The 18,043-nt window shown below is 44.9% G+C and overlaps 1 protein-coding gene across 1 annotated transcript; it reads left to right on the top strand.

The window, feature by feature from the left end:
* The first annotated feature begins 739 nt into the window (after window positions 1-739).
* On the top strand, window positions 740-3,828 carry Znf439 (zinc finger protein 439). The gene is given in 3 exon segments (XM_059267242.1): window positions 740-875; window positions 1,068-1,128; window positions 3,123-3,828. Coding segments are annotated over 3 exon segments (903 nt in total).
* Window positions 3,829-18,043: the final 14,215 nt, after the last annotated feature.

The raw sequence follows: 18,043 nt of genomic DNA on the forward strand, positions 1-18,043 counted from the left end.
CATTTCTCCTTTCTTCATACACATCTGATAGAACTTAATAAAGAATGTCACCTTTCCATTAGAAGAGTGGAGTGTTCTCATTGGCTTTGTGTGTACTTAATGAAATTTGTATAGGAAACATGATACACATTTCCACAATCTTAGTCTTACACACAATGAGCTAAAATCCACGTGTATGAACATGGAACAGTGCAAGTATGTACATATGTTAGAGATTCATTAATAAGGGTGTGTGTGTGTGTGTGTGTGTGTGTGTGTGTGTGTTCATGTGTGTACTATAGCTCACATCTGTACATCAAAGAACAGCTTGCTGGAATCGGTCTCTCCTTCCGCCATGTGGGTCCTCTGGATGGAACTCAGCTTGTCAGGCTTGGCAGCAGACGCTGTCCCTGCTTAGCCATTTCTCTGCTCCCTGATGGCATTTCTAAAGGAAAGTATTCTAAGTATTGTCGTGCGAACTCGCTCATGAGCAGAGCCGTGTTAGAATGGGAACTACAAGTGACTCCGGAGCAAGTCTTCCCGCCTCCTGCTGTCCGAGGGGTGTTCCTGCTTCGTTGTTGTCCTTGTCAATACTTCGTTTCTGTAATTTGTTCTGTGAGGCAATGTGAATGGAGCCAGAGGGCAAGATTCTGATAAAGTCTTCAATAAACATGTGTGGATCAGAATCGGAGAAAATGCTCATACATCGAATGTAGCTATCAGTGCTATCTGTCTCACGCTTCCCTGTGCATCATGGGGGATGTTGCAGGGGTCACTGACGTAGGAGGATGTGGCTGTGAACTTCACCCAGGAGGAGTGGACTCTGCTGGATCCTGCTCAGAAGAATCTCTACAGGGATGTGATGTTGGAAACGGTCAGAAACCTGACTGCTGTAGGTAAGGATGACACCATCCCTTCCCTTCATCATTTAAAGGAAATTGTGTCACATTAGCCTTGGTGTTCAGTGACTCAGCAGACAGAGAGAGAATACGTTGATAAATCAGCAGGGTCTTGTGTACCATGAAACAGAATTCAATAACTCTTCCAAGCATGGTAATTTCTGCTGTTTTCTCTGGTCTACATTTTAGGAATACAGTGGGAAGGTCAGCACATTGAAGATCAGTACAGAAATTCTGGAACAAACCTCAGGTACTTTGTATTCATTAGGGGAAATCGTTCCCACTAGTGTGAAATAGAGTAAGTCATGAATATATATTTTTATTAAAATCATAGATCTCATGGTTTATCATGATATCATTGAAGTTAGATTCAACGTATGGATTCAAATGATTCATCTGCTCAAACTTTTTAGTATCTGGGACTGTAGAGATATATTGTCATGAAATTAAAAAAAAAACACAACTAATAACAAGTCCTGCTTCAAATATACTTGTCCTTCAAACAATTTTTAATAAATATAGCCTTAATTTTTTACATATATGCTATGTCAGTTTCTGTCACTGTCAAGAGTCCCCAAATCTGAATACTAGTGTTTTGATATTAGCTGCAATCAAACACTTTACAGAGCATTAGTTTATGCCTAAGAAACTTCAAGAGCCTTCCTTTTCCCCAACAGTGTTAACAGCACAAGTGTAGTTCATACTAATGAATATAAGATTTTAAGAACTAAGACACTAACCAAAAGCACTGTGGAAGAAAAGGATTATTTTGTTTTGTACTTCCTGGGAACAGTGTATCACTGCAGGCAGTCATGGCAAGAACTTAAGTTGGGGGCTTAGGCAGAGGCCATGAAGGAACACTGCCTACTGGCTTGCCCTCCATGGCTCGCTCAGCCTGCTTCCTTATATAACTGGGACCACCTGTCTGGAGTAACCGTATATAGTGAGCTGGGCCGTCCTGATCATTAATCCAGAAAATACCAGATAGATATGCCCACAGGCCAGTCTGATGAAGGCAGTTCTTAACTGAGGTTCCTTTCCCAGGTGACTAGTTTGTGTCTAGTTGATTAAAAAAAAAAAAAAACTGATTAACACAGTAATAATGCATCTCTTTTTTTTTTTTTTTTTTTTTTTTTTTTTTTTTTTTTTTTTTTTTTTTACAGAAGTCTTGTGGCAGAGAGATTTTCAGAAAGAAAAGAATATGGTTGGTATGAAGGAAGCCAGATTCCAGATCTCAGTCTGAGCAGGGAAGCTGAAGGGCAAGGCTGTGAGTGCACTGTGTGTGGGAAAGTCTTGATTGCTCATCAATCTCTTCACAGGCACGTGAGCATTCACACTGAACACAAACCCTGTGAGTATCAAGAAGACGGCGACGAGACACAGGGAGCCAAGCAACGTGAAGTCGAAAGGATTCGAACTAGGGAGACACAGTACGCATGTAAAAGATGTGGAGCGTTGCTCACTTCTCCGAAAGCTTTCAGACACATGAGAACACACAGTGGACACGGACCTTATAGATCTAAGGAGTGTGGAGAAGCCTTTACATCTCCCAGTTCACTTCGGACACATGAAGAAGTGCACACTCAAGATAAAACCCGTCACCCTGGTCAGGATGAAAGTACTTCTGGGGCTTTCCAAATCCAAGAAAGTGTTCATCCTGAAGGTAGACGCTACAAATGTAAGAGTGTGGGAAAGGCTTTAATGGTTCAAGTTCTTTGTGAAGACATTTAGTGACTCACACCAAAGAAAGACCTTTTAATGCAAAACATGTGGTGAAGGCTTTGGGCGGTTAAGTGCTCTTCGAATCCACGTAAAAATACACGCCAGAGCCGGGAGGCGGCGGTGGCGCACGCCTTTAATCCCAGCACTCGGGAGGCAGAGCCAGGCGGATCTCTGTGAGTTCGAGGCCAGCCTGGGCTACCAAGTGAGTCCCAGGAAAGGCGCAAAGCTACACAGAGAAACCCTGTCTCGAAAAACAAAAAAACAACAACAACAAAAAAAAATACACGCCAGAGAGGATGTATGGGAATGTGAGGAATGTGGGAAGGCCTTCTTTTCGCTCTCTACGTTTCAACGGCACATGATAACTCACACTGGAAATGGGCTTTATAAGTGTAAGGAGTGTGGAAAAGCCTTAATTAGTCAGATTTCATTTCAAATACATGAAAAACTGCACAGTGCAGAAAAACCCTATGAATGTAAACAATGTGATAAAACCTTAAGTAGTCCAAATTCCCTTCAAAGACATGAAAGAACCCACACTGGAGAGAGACCCTATAAATGTAAGGAGTGTGGAAAATCTTTCAATTGTCCCAGTTCCTTTCAAAGGCATGGAAAAACTCACACTGGAGAGAAACCATTTGAATGTCAGAAGTGTGGTAAAACCTTCACCCGTTGGACGTACCTTCAGATGCATGTTAAGACCCACAGTGGAGAGAAACCTTATGGGTGTAAACTGTGCGGGAAAGCGTTCACTAGCTCCAGTTCCATTCGGGTACACAAGAGGACCCACACCGGGGAGAAACCTTACACCTGCCAGGAGTGTGGGGGAGCCTTCAGCTGACCCGGTGCTTTCCAGAGACATAAAATTATCCACACTGGAGAAAAGCCGTGTGAGTGCACAAAGTGTGGCAAAGCCTTTAATCGCTCTAGTTCCTTCCAAAGGCACCAGAGAACTCACACTGGAGAGAAACCTTATGGATGTGAGGAGTATGGGAAACTCTTTACGAGTTACAGTTCCATTCAAATACATAAAAGAACTCACACTGGCGAGAAACCCTATGTGTGTGCAGAGTGTGGGAAAGCGTTCAGCTGTTCCAGTACCTTTCACAAACATGAAAGGACCCACAGTGGAGAAAAATCCTGTCAATGCACACAGTGTGGGAAAGCCTTTAGTCACTCCAGGAACTATCAGTCACACTTGAGGTCTCACAAGGAAAAACTTCACTAGTGTAACATTGTGATAATTTCCTTCAACAGCACGACAGCACACATATCCTATGTTAAGGACTTCAGGCAGTCTTTCATTATACACCTTTGTAGCACCCCTGAGACTGTGTAGTGGGGGATAATCCATATAAATACTGAGAGAAGCAATGCCATTTGACTTCAGTCTGAAGTCATAAAAACACACGTCTGGGGAGAACATCAATGGTGGAATATGAGCAGTCACCCCCAGGAGGCTCAGGTCCACAGAAACGTGTCAGAGTGAACAGCAGATGGGAGACTAGCCTTGTAGGATGCTTGTCTATCAAGAGTAATCTATCACTGCCTAAAACACTTGGGTACAATCAGTACAGCCAGGTATGGTGGTACATGCCTTTAATCCCAGTATCTGGGAGGCAGAGGTCAGCAGATATCTGTGAGTTTGAGAACAGCTTGGTGTACATAGTAAATTCTAAGCCAGACAAGGCTAATAGATACTGCTGAAAAACTACTACTAGGGCTGGAGAGATGGCTCAGAGGTTAAGAACGCCGACTGCTCTTCCAGAGGTCCTGAGTTCAATTCCCAGCAACCACATGGTGGCTCACAGCCATCTGTAATGAGATCTGGCACACTCTTCTGTATACATAATAAATAAACAAACAAACAAACAAACAAACAAACAAAAAATGAACTAACCTTATCACTTGGCAATAAAGCCTGTTTAAAAAAAAGAAAGAAAAACTACTACTAATAATAATAAATAAATAAGATTTAGAAACTAGTACATATTAGATCAAAAAGTTTAAAATGTTATAAATAGAAAAAAATTTAAGACTTGTTTTTATTTATGTACTGTTATGTGCTTTATTTATTCTGCAATGAAATACGAGATGATATATGCTACTTCTGTGTAGGTGCCTGTAGGGACCAGAAGGGGGATCGGATTCTATGAAGCTGGAGTTACAGGTGGTTGTGAGTGCTGAGAACTGAGCCTGAGTCCTGTGAGAGCAGGACAGTCTTCACTGCTGAGCCAGCTTCTGGCTCAGAGGAAAAATCATTCATCACTTTGAAGTTGAAAGTGGTGGTTTATGCTTTTATTCTCAGTACTCAGGATTGAGACAGGATTGCCATGGATTTGAGGACATTCTAGGTTATGTAGTGAGAATCAAATAATGATGATGATGATGATGATGATGATGATGATAACAACAATAATAATAGAAGCCAAACCAAGCAAACAGATTAAGAAACAAAACACAAATCAAAAACAGCCTGTGATTTTGCTGTCCATTCTGATAATCTGAGTTATTTTCCTGGACTCACCTGGTAACAGGAGAGAACTCTCGATCTTCATGTGCAAACCATGGCATGCATGGACATGCACATGAATATAATAAAGAATCAAGAAGCAGCAGAAAACAAGCCAATTTTTAAAATTAATTTCTTTTTTTGAAATAAAATCTCATTACGTAGCCCTGGGTGACTTGGAATACACTGTGTAGAGTAAGCTGGCCTCAAACTCAGAGATCCCCTGCCTCTGCCTCCCAAGTGCTGACATTAAAGGCCTGTGCCACCATACCCAACCATGCCAATTATTTTTAAAGTCGCATGAAAACTTCTAATTTAGAGAAAACTTACAAATTAAAGCAGTACGAAAAGTCTAGTGCAGTGAGTACATCTTGTTCTATGAAATATGCATCTTGAGGGAAATCTACAAACGCACAAACCAGGAGCTGAGAGGTGGCTCCCTGCTTCCTGGCCCCCGAGGCTCTTAGAGGACCCAGGTTTGCTCCCTAGCATCCACTTAGTGGCTCATACACTCTGATTCCAGGATAGCTGATGCCCTCTTTTGACTCATGTGGGTACCAGCTGCGTATGTGGTGCACATACATGCATGCTGGCAGACATTCATATACACAAAATCTTTACAAATTAATAAAAAATAATATAAAAGGTACAAACTGATTTTCTTTCTTAGTGACTCATTATTTGTGATCTGTATATTATGGATTTTTCATTTTTCATTTCCAAAGAGTCATCAGTAAGAAATTGAGAGAGTATATATTTCCGTTTTTAACATAAACATTTTGCAATGAAGAATCATCAGCTATTTTTAAAATGAAGAAAACCAACCAGAGGGGTGGGGATTTAACTCAGTGGTAGAGTGCTTGCCTAGCAAGTGCAAGGCCCTGGGTTTGGTCCTCAGCTCTGAAAAAAAGGAAAAAAAAAAAAAAAGAAAACCAACCAGAATTAACATAATATGGTTAAATGCCAAATACATCTTACAGTTTCCTTCACATCCCCTCTGGCCTTCTACAACTTACCATGTACCTTCAGGTCAGGCCCTTCCCTGTGTTTGCTCTTCTGGTTCAGCCTGACATATTTTTCCCCTTTCCTATTTTTCCCTTTCCTATCACTATTCCAGTCTTTTGCCTTCTCTTGCTTTTCAGACAACATGCAAATTTCCACCAAAGTCCTTTTTCTTGTGGTTTCTTCCCAGCTGTTTAGAACATTGCATAGGTATAACACTTCAAACAGGAATAAAAGCACATAGATATATATGCAGTTATAACAAAAACTCTATTTTTGCATTAATATATAAAAACCTGTATCAATGTGAAACATTTGAGATTAGCAGCAGTTTTTTTTATCTTAATCAATAATAATTTGTAATCAAGTCTCCTAAATGATGACAAGTATTTGTAACCCACTGAACTCAAATGACCAAAATCCATGTATTTTTTCTTTTCCTGTGGAGGCGAAAGCATACTTTTTCCAAAACATAATGTATCTTTGGCTTTTGTTCTAAAGTCAAAGCTTTTCAAAGTATGCAGGCTGGTAATTCAACATTTTTTTCAAGCAGTATCAGGACACAGAGGGTTAAAGTGGGTTAAAATTGGAAGTTGCTGGCCAGCAGAAGAGACCTTAACATTGTCATGAAGAACTTGGCTTTGGAAGGAAGGGAGTCACAGAGTGTGTCCTTGGCTGCCAGTGTTCCTGAAAAGAATTTTTTTGTTAACTCCTCTGACTGAAATGAACAATTAACCCCAGATTCTCTTTTTGGTGTTTGTTCACCTTGTCACTTGTAGGAGTAAACTCCCTGCCTCTTGTCCACAGATTCCATCTCTGCCCATCCTGCTCAGAGAATGCATACCCTCACCCTCTGAGAGCCGCTGGCTGGTTGCTGGACGGTCCCGAGTTTATTTCACAGCCAGCTTATACACAGTCTTGAAGGACAGAGGTAGAACAATGCACAGCACAGGCATTCAACCACTATCTATCCTGCCTGTGTCCAGGAGCAGGCGGTTTCATTTTCTATCTCAGCGTACCTCTGGCTGGCACCAGCAGCCTGCATCTGGCTAGATAGCATGTTCCTTCCTGTGGGCTAATCAGGACTTCCTTGCAGCCCTGGAGCAAGCAAGCTTGAATGCTATTGACTCAGAATATACTTCAGATTCAAACTGGGAAACTGAGTCAGTTGTGGGCTCCCATACTGCACATCAGAGAAATGAGGCCGGCAACAGCAGGAACCCCAGATCCTCCATACACTAACCCCACACAAGCATCTACTGTCTCCTAATGGCCCTAAGATCATCGTCATAGTTGGGGACAACAGAGTTTGCAGTCTTCCTTTGCTTGATAAAGAGAGTGGGGCCTGAGGGACACACACAGAGGGACAGAACTCTGGAGATCTTACCACCTGCGCTTCTACTAAAGTCAGAGCCTGGAAGCAAAGACAGCTTTATTCACTTAAGAGCTTGGCAAAATTGGACAGAGGTCTCCCAGAAATACACCCCCACTTTCAAAGGGGAAATCACTTCAGGGGGTTCTATCAGGGTACTGGATGGAAGATTCCTGCCTTGAGGTGAGGCGACCATTCTTCCCCCAAAGTTTTTGAAGTGTTTGTAGGGCCAAGACTTACTCTCTCTTTCCTCTGAGCTTCTTCCAGCTTGTTCTGCTGTGTCCCTGTTAGCACAATAATTTAAGTGGAAAAACAGTGGAAGTCAACGAGAGGAGGAAGCGTCACCCGGATTGCAGGTTCAGGACCTTCCAGCAGCTCCTCGCCACTACCTCGGGACTTCTGGCCCCAAACTCAACACTTCAGGCTTATGGGGTATACCAGAGCCTTTATGCAGGTCACTGTAGCTAGAGTTTTCCTGCCTGGCCCACAGTCAGGACAAATCTCTTTCACCTGCCAGTCCCACAGCCGTTCAGACCCGACCAAGTAAACACAGAGACTTATATTGGTTACAAACTGTATGGCCATGGCAGGCTTCTTGCTAACTGTTCTTACAGTTTAAATTAATTCATTTCCATAAACCTATCCCTTGCCACATTGCTGTGGGATGTATGGCAAATGTGTTGCTGATTAATCAATAAAACACTGATTGGCCGTTGGCTAGGCAGGAAGTGTAGGCAGGACAAGGAGGAGAATAAAGCTGGGAAGTGGAAGGCCGAGTCAGAGAGACACTGACAGCCGCCAAGATGACAAACAGCTTGTGAAGATGCTGGTAAGCCACGAGCCATGTGGCAAGGTATAGATTAATGGAAATGGATTAATTTAAGCTGTAAGAACAGTTAGCAAGAAGCCTGCCACGGCCATACAGTTTGTAACCAATATAAGTCTCTGTGTTTACTTGGTTGGGTTTGAGAGGCTGTGGGACTGGCAGGTGAGAGAGATTTGTCCTGACTGTGGGCCAGGCAGGAAAACTCTAGCTACAAATGGCGCCCAACGTGGGGCAAAAGTTTCCACCTAAAACCTTAGAAAAGATTCTAAAATGGAGCTAAAAATAGCTTCCTAACTGTCTCTCTCAAATGAGCGGCAGCTGCTGGTTTGAGCTACTTGTGGGTTTCTGGTGTGCACGCTCGACCTGCAGTTTGGCAGGAATGAGGCCTCTGCAAGTGGCACATTAAGCTGCGTGTTGGATTTAGCCTTTGCTAATATAAAACAAAAAAAGAGGTTTCTGGACTACACGCTGCTTGGCTAAAAGCATAGACCCACGACAGCTCCAAGAGCTGGTGGAAAACGTAGCCATGTTGGGAAGCTGAGGTGGGTGGAGTCAGCAGCCACAACTGCTGCAGTTTAAGGCAATAGATTCACAATAAGACAGATTCAGATGTAATAGTTTACAATGTGTGTAAAATATATGTAGGCTTGAAAGAGACAAAAAAGGTGATATATACAGTTATATAAACAAATACATAGTTTTAAAAAATAAAGTCTTTAAAGAGACAGTAAAATTAATATAAAAAATAAGCCACATAAAGATGAATATTACACAGAGAATCTGGATTGTGTTGTCTTTCGGATTTTTAACTGCAGAAAAACATTTGATTGTAAAAGCTGTTGAGTTATGCCAAAATGTATATTTTAAAGGTACCTTGACTTCAAAATTTGGATATAAGGATATGTTGCTTTGGAAAAGAGTCTCTGCTTTTGTTCCCACAGAAATCCAAAGGCTATGGATTTGTTCCAGATTAAGATACATCAGGTTTGACCAGCCAAGACCACCTGAAAGGTCTCTGATGACACCATGGCCCAGATGATCCAACATCCAAAATCCTTTCAAGGCAACTGGCTCAGACGATACAGCCTCAAGGACTACTCCATGATCCTAAAATTTTCTTTGTGTCCCCATAAGATACAGCGCCCCCCTCCAGCAGGAAGTAGTAAGAGAAGCTACGCCCAAATTCCCAAATTATATGTAATTTTACTTTGTTAAGGTTAAAACCTTCCTTTTTGAAAAAAAAAAAAAAGGGAAGTGCTGTGGGATGTATGGCAAATGTGTTGCTGATTAATCAATAAAACACTGATTGGCCGTTGGCTAGGCAGGAAGTATAGGCGGGGCAAGGAGGAGAATAAAGCTGGGAAGTGGAAGGCCGAGTCAGAGAGACACTGACAGCCGCCACGATGACAAACAGCATGTGAAGATGCTGGTAAGCCACGAGCCATGTGGCAAGGTATAGATTTATAGGAATGGATTAATTTAAGCTGTAAGAACAGTTAGCAAGAAGCCTGCCACGGCCATACAGTTTGTAACCAATATAAGTCTCTGTGTTTACTTGGTTGGGTTTGAGAGGCTGTGGGACTGGCAGGTGAGAGAGATTTTCCATTAATCTATCCCTTGCCACATGGCTCGTGGCTTACCAGGATCTTCACATGCAGCTTGTCATGGTGGCGGCTGGCAGTGTCTCTCTGACTCAGCCTTCCACTTCCCAGCTTTATTCTCCTCCTTGCCCCGCCTATACTTCCTGCCTAGCCAATGGCCAATCAGTGTTTTATTTATCGACAAATTAGCAACACATTTGCCATACAGAACTTCCCACAGCACTTCCCCTATTTTTTTTTTTCAAAAAGGAAGGTTTTAACCTTAGCAAAGTAAAATTACATATAATTTAGGAATTTGGGCGTAGCTTCTCTTACTACTTCCTGCTGGAGGGGGGCGCTGTATCTTATGGGGACACAAAGAAAACTTTAGAATTATGGAATAGTCCATGAGGCTGTATCCTCTGAGCCAGTTGCCTTCAAACCATTCTGGATGTTGGATCATCTGGGCCATGGTGTCATTGGAGACCTTTCAGGGGGTCTTGGCTGGTCAAACCTGATGTATCTTAATCTGGAACAAATCCATAGCCTTTGGCTTTCTGTAGGAACAAAAGCAGAGTCTCCTTTCCAAAGCAACATATCCTTATATCCAAATTTTGAAGTCAAGGTACCTTTAAAATATATATTTTGGCATAACTCATCAGCTTTTACAATCAAATGTTTTTCTGCAGTTAAAAATCCGAAAGACAACACAATCCAGATTCTCTGTGTAATATTCATCTTTACGTGGCTTATTTTTATATTAATTTTACTGTCTCTTTAAAGACTTTATTTTTTAAAACTATGTATTTGTTTATATAACTATATATATCACCTTTTTTTCCCTCTTTCAAGCCTACATATATTTTACACACATTGTAAACTATTACATCTGAATCTTATTGTGAATCTATTGCTTTAAACTGCAGCAGCTGTGGCTGCTGGCTCCGCCCACCTCAGCTTCCCATCATGGCACGTGTTTACCGCCAGCTCTGGGAGCTATCATGGGTTTATGCTTTTAGCCAAGCAGCGTGTAGCCCAGAAACCTCTTTTTTTGTTTTGTACTAATAAAGGCTAAATCCACCATGCAGCTTAATGTGCCACTTGCAGAGGCCTCATTCCCGCCATACGGCAGGTAGAGCATGCATGCTAGAAACTTGCCAGTAGCTCAAACCAGCAGCTGCCGCTCATTTGAGAGAGACAATTAGGAACTGTTTTTAGCTCCGTTTTAGAATCTTTTTTCTCAATTTTTAGGTGGAAACTCTTGCCACCACGTTGGATGCCATTTGTAGCTAGAGTTTTCCTGCCTGGCCCACAGTCAGGACAAATCTCTTTCACCTACCAGTCCCACAGCCGTTCAGACCCGACCAAGTAAACACAGAGACTTATATTGGTTACAAACTGTATGGCCGTGGCAGGCTTCTTGCTAACTGTTCTTACAGTTTAAATTAATTCATTTCCATAAACCTATCCCTTGCCACATGGCTCGTGGCTTACCAGGATCTTCACATGCAGCTTGTCATGGTGGCGGCTGGCAGTGTCTCTCTGACTCAGCCTTCCACTTCCCAGCTTTATTCTCCTCCTTGCCCCGCCTATACTTCCTGCCTAGCCAACGGCCAATCAGTGTTTTATTTATCGACAAATTAGACAAATTAGCAACACATTTGCCATACAGAACTTCCCACAGCAGGTCACAGCAGGATATGTAACATAGGACACCCATAAGCTGTAGGCACGAGATAGAAAGCATGGGAAATTCACCCCGCATTTCCTTAAGAGTGATGGTCAGGCCAGCATGTGTTGGACAGCTCCCTCAGCCCCTCCCTCCACTGTAGCCCAAACCCAGAGAGGAGTCACCCAGCGAATTAGATGCACGTAGTATGTCAGAGCCTGCTCCCATTGGCCCCATTCTCATGTAGAACCTGATCCCTAGCAGAGTTGACTCTGGCTCCCTTATGGTTCCCCTAAATAAGGGGACAGGCATGGTTGTAAAGAACCCCAGACCTCATTCCCAAATAGACGGTACCCCATTGTAGTGTAGGAGGGGCCCAACACAGCAGGGCTCATACCTCAGAGGTCAAGGGTTACCATAATTCCCAGATGTCCTAGTTAAGGTTACTATTGCTGGGACAAAACACGGTGACCAAAAGCAACCTGAGGAGGAAAGGGTTAATTTGGCTTTCATATCCAGAGTTACAGTCCAGTGAGGGAGGCCAAGGCAGGCTCTCACACAGGGCAGGATCATGGAGGCAGGAGCTGATGCAGAGGCCATGGTGGGGAGCTGCTTACTGGCTTGCTCCCCAAGGCTCACTCAGCCTGTTTTCTTGTAGAACCCAGGACCACCTGCCCAGGGATAGCACCACCCACAATGGGTTGGACCCTCCCACATCAGTCACTAATTAAGAAAATGCTTTACACACTTAGCTGCAGCCCAATCTAATGGAGGCATTTTCTCAATTGAAGCTCCCTTCTTTCAGATGACTCTAGCTTGTGTCATATTGACATAAAAGGAGCCAGCACGTCAGGACTCTTTGGATCTCTACTGTTCACAGATACAGATGATTAAAAGGAAACTAATCCTAGATAAGAGTCTGCTTTCATTGTTATCTTGGCAGAAGTTTGAACAACAAAGCCTTGTACTGGTACAGCAACTTCTTTTCTTATAGTGTATAGTTTTTCTTTCTCCCATCTACCCTCCCTTGCTTGCTGTTTAAACACACACACACACACACACACACACACACACACACACACACACTACTATTAAGCTACCTTTCTAGCTAGCATTGAGAAGAAATGTCTGGTTGGTAATTTCTAAACGAGTTTTTTTTTTTTTTTAAGATTTATTTATTTATTTATTATGTATACAACATTCTGCCTCCATGTATCCTTGCATGCCAGAAGAGGGCACCAGATCTCATTATAGATGGCTGTGAGCCACCATGTGGATGCTGGGAATTGAACTCAGGACCTCTGGAAGAGCAGTCAATGCTCTTAACCTCTGAGCCATCTCCTCAGCCCCTAAAAGAGTTCTTCAGGAAACTGAAATGTTCCTTATAAATACGGTTTTCCAAACAAATGAATTCTGTTCACTGGTAAAAGAGAAATAAGAAAAGGTTACAGAAGGTTTAGGTGTGGCTTGAAACCCCATGTTTAAGAAGTTGAAATTTGACATTTGAAACCAGCCTGGGCCACATGAGACCCTGTCTAAATCAACCAGCCAGCCAGCAAATCAATCTAACCAAAGCCCAAACAATACAAAAATCACAGTAATCCCAGGGTCCTAAGAAAAGAAATAATTGAGGAGGAACACAAGAGAATATTCTGGAGATGATAAAAAGACTAAATATTTAAATATATAAGTAAATCAGAATAATTGTACAATTCTGACTTGTTTTAAAGTGATGTTCACAGTGTTGGTTATGCCACGGCGCTGCCCCTCATGGCTGGTCGTATGCTGGCGGAGGCGCATGCTAATTGAAAGAATTATAGCCATGGTTATCTTTTTAGAGCTTTATTGGGGGGGGGGGAGAGAGAGAGAGAGAGAGAGAGAGAGAGAGAGAGAGAGAGAGAGAGCAGAAAGAGAAGAAGGAGGTCCAGACGGAAGGAAGGAGCGGAAAGGAAAGAGAGGGACGCACAGACCTGCTTTTTAGGCTGGGACGCTGTCACAGGCTGATGACGTAATTAAGGACAGAATCCTGACACACTGATCTGTGTTCTAGGCGCTCAGAGGTAGAGACAGGTATGGTGAGTTCATGACCTGTGTGGGCTGTAGTTAGAGTTCCAGGCTAGATTGTGTTACGTATTAAGCCCTGTGTAAAAAAGAAAAGAAAAATATAAATGAATAGATAAAACAAATACAATATCTACATAGGATGTACTTTAATATTTTAGAGAAGTTATTATTATCTTAATCTTTAGGGTTACCCTGGGCTCAGGGAGGAGTACTGAGCCCCGTCTCCCCCAGTCACTCTCTTGTTCTAGCGTGGTTTTCCTTTAAAAGCATCAACTGGACTGGCGTCTGGGTTCTTGGGGCACCCACTTGAGACCCTAGATTTTGGGGTCTAACATACGGGAGGTGAACAAGAGAGTGGTGGATATACACCCCACTGTGCCTAACCATGTACCCAGACCGGCAATGCTACTATGTTCTGGACTTGAAAGACGCCTTCTTTAGCCTCCCTTTGGCCCCCAAAAGCCAACCGTACTTTGCCTTTGAATGGCACGACCCAGAGATCTGGCTCAGGGGACAGCTGACATGGACCAGACTCCCCAAGGGTTCAAAAACTCCCCAACCATATTTGATGAAGCTCTTCATGAAGACCTGGGTGAGTATTGCACCCCAAATCCCGACTTCAGTCTGTTACAATATGTAGATGACTTGTTGATTGCTGCTGCCGACAGAGCAGCCTGACTTAAAGGGACTGAAAACCTGCTTCTGACCCTAGGATGCCTAGGGTACCGAGCTTTGGCTAAGAATGCCCAAATCTGCAAGAAACAGGTCAGGTATCTAGGGTATGTCCTTAAGGGGTGTCAAAAATGGCTGTCGGACACTCAGAAGGAGACAGTCTTGAAAATACCTGCTCCTACAACACCCAGACAGATGAGAGAGTTTCTAGGGATGGCGGGATTCTGTCTCCTCTGGATTCCTGGGTTTGCCGAGTTGGCCAAGCCCCTATATGAGATTACTAAAAACACAACGGATTTGTCTGGACAGAGAGGGAACAACGAGCATTTGAGGAACTGAAATGGAAACTCCTGGAGGCCCCAGCCCTCAGCCTACCAGACATCAACAAACCCTTCCATCTTTGTGTGGATGAGAGTAGGGGCATTGCCAAAGGGGTCCTCACCCAGACCTTGGGACCCTGGAAAAGACCAGTGGCATATCTGTCAAAGAGGTTGGACCCAGTGGCGGCAGGGTGGCCCCCATGCTTAAGAATAATTGCGGCCGTAGCTCTGTTAGTCAAAGATGCGGACAAGCTAACTCTTGATCAAAAGCTGACTATTGCTACCCCGTATGCCCTGGAAGGAGTCCTTAAGCAGCCCCAAGATGGGTAGATCATCAATGCGAGGCTTACTCACTACCAGGCTCTCCTTCTCAACCCAGCCAGACTAACTTATCAAGTTCCAACAGCTCTCAACCCAGCCACCCTACTGCCTAACCCGGACCTAGGAGTTCCGCTCCATGATTGTGCCAAGGTCTTGGCCCAGGCACACTGCATATGCCCAGATATGGGAGATGTCCCGCTGCCAGACGCGGAAGAAACTTGGTTCACGGACGGAGGCAGTTTCCTACGTGATGGGCAAAGGTATGAGCGGTGGTAACCACCAGTGAGGCTGTAGTATGGGCCACCGCACTGCCACCAGGGACATCGGGAGCAAAGAGCCAAACTGATAGCCCTGACTAATGCCCTCCAGCTCGGGAGGGACCAGACGTTGAGTATCTACACTTATAGTAGATTTACGTTTGCCACTGGGCGTATCCATGGGGCTCTATACAGGAAAAGGTGTCTATTGACTGCAGAAGAAAAGGCCATTAAAAACAAGCAGGGAATTCTAGAACTGCTGAAAGCCCTCTGGGCCCCTAAGAAACTGGCAGTTCTTCACTGCCCAGGGCCCCAGAAAGGTGAGGGGCCAATTCAGAGAGGAAATAACTCGGCAGATCAGGGCCCCAAACGGGCGGCTGTGACAACCACTACAGCCCCTGTGTTTGTGGACCCTAGAGCCCGTGACCTTCCCTCTCCACCCTGTTACACGGACAAGGATGAGGCGTGGGCCAAATCCCTACCCATGGCCCACCGAGAAGGGGGACGGTGGCAGACAGCTGATGACAAGAGCATCCTGCCCCAAGAACCGGGACGAACAATGCTCCGAAAAATATAGTGAGCGTCCCACCTGGGAATCAGGAGGATGCAAGAGCTCCTCAGACACTGCAGTAAAAATTAAAGAAGGCAATCAGATTATAGGGGACATTGTGGCCAGTTGTTACACTTGAGGCCTGACTAACACCAACACACACCCGGCCAACCTGGTGAGTCGCCTCCGGGGCACCGGCCAGGTCCGTTCTGGGAAGTGGATTTCACTGAGATCAAAACAGGAGGGTTTGGCTATAAATATCTGTTAGTCTTCACAGACACCTTCTCAGGATGGGCTGAAGCGTACCCCACTAAGCATGAAACTGCAAATGTGGTGGCTAAGAAGATACTGGAAGAAATTCTGCCCAGGTTTGGCTTTCCAGTTGTGATAGGATCAGATAATGGTCCAGCCTCCATTTCCCAGGTAAGTCAGGGAATAGCCACCTCATTGGGGATGGATTGGACATGGTGCCTATAGACCCCAAAGCTCAGGACAAGCAGAAAGGATGAATTGGACCCTAAAAGAGACCTTAACTAGATTGGCCTTGGAGACTGGCTGAGGCTGGGTGACCCTCTTCCCCTTTGCCCTTTTCCGGGTTTGGAATTCCTCTTACCAACTGGGATTAACACCCCTTGAAATCATGTATGGACATTCCCCTCCCATTATACCTAGTCTTCACACTGATTTAGTGGCACAGTTGGAGGACCAGGACCTCCTGGATGCACTTTGGGGGATCCGCCAGGCCCATAAAGAAGTGTGGCCCAAGCTCCAGGCTATTTACCAGGCCGCTTCTCTCCCTAATCCCCACAGGTTCAGACCGGGAGACTGGGTCCTTGTTCAGAGGCACCAAGTCCCTGGAGCCCAGGTGGAAAGGGCCTTACATGGTTATTCTGATCACCCCAACAGCCCTAAAAGTGGACAGAATCACAGCTTGGGTTCACTGCGCGATTGGCTGACCCCTTCGCGCTCCCTGAGGAGTACCAAGGTGACACTTGGGAGGCCGCCCAACATCCCTCCAACCTGCTGAAGCTCAAGCTAAGCCGTCAGGAGAAATGATCAGCTTTTACCTGATTCTTCCACTCCCGCCCAGCACCACCGCGGGGATCAGCCCACCTGACAATCCTCACACCCCTGGGAACCAAACCTGGCTCATCGTCACTGGGACAGGCTAGACAGCCAACAAAACTTTGTCTGTGGCCCCTCGGGATACCTGGTTCCTCAATCTATGTGTAGATCTTTGTGATCTGGGGGGACCGGACTGGGGACCCCCCAACAGATATGGAAGAGAGACTCCCAAATGGCCAGCTATTCCTAAACAGCCGAGGATGTGGGGTGCTCGGAGGGCGAGCCAAAGCAAGAACCCTGGAATTTTATGTCTGCCCGGGCCACTCCATGACCAGAAAACAGAGCCGCATGTGTAGGAGGGCGACTTCTTCTGTGCTGGCTGGGGATGTGAATTCACTGGATGGATATCCTGGATTCCTCCAACAAAGGGAGACTTGATCACGGTACAGCAGGTAGGAGATACAACCAGCCTGGGGGTCGGGTTTTGAGGGAATCAGCCTGTGGAAACTGTTATGACATAGAACGTTATCCCACTTACGCTGGAGCCAGACCTGGTGGGCGCTGCAACCCCGTAATTATCCAATTCACAGAGGCCAGTAAGCGGGCAGATTGGAACACTGGAAGAACATGGGGACTGCGGTTGTATCCCAGAATGGGTTGGCTCACTTTTACTATAAAGCGTACCCTCACACCGGTCACGGCAGTGGTGGGGCCCAACGGTGTGTTTAACTCCCCGATAGCGCCAGGCCCCACGAGATCTGCCCCGGCTTCCACCAAACGTCCAACACAAACGTCCAACCGCTGCGCCTGTAAAGCCCCACTCTGGCGGACCTGTAGAACAGCCCCCTTCCCTGCCGGTAGAATCCTTGGACAGGGGTCCCCTGTACACCCTCCTTCAAAAGTCCTTCTTGCTCCTGAATGCGTCCAAACCTGACTTAACTGTTCCATGTTGGCTCTGTTATGATGCACACCCCCCTTTTTAGGAGGGGACTGCGGTGGAGGGCAATTATACAATGACTAGCAACCCCCAGGAATGCCAATGGCAAACTAAGGCCTCACTTACTATCCAGCAGGTACAGGGCCAGGGCTTTTGCATAGGAACAGTTCCAGCTAAGTACCAGGTTCATTGTAATAACACCCAACCCCTCCCTGACCAGACCTCTACCTACGGCCTCCTGATAACACTTGGTGGGCATGCTCTACGGGACTGACACCGTGTGCACATGTCCAAGT

This window comes from Peromyscus eremicus, chromosome 7 (assembly GCF_949786415.1).
Source record: "Peromyscus eremicus chromosome 7, PerEre_H2_v1, whole genome shotgun sequence".
Taxonomy (NCBI): Eukaryota; Metazoa; Chordata; class Mammalia; order Rodentia; family Cricetidae; genus Peromyscus; species Peromyscus eremicus.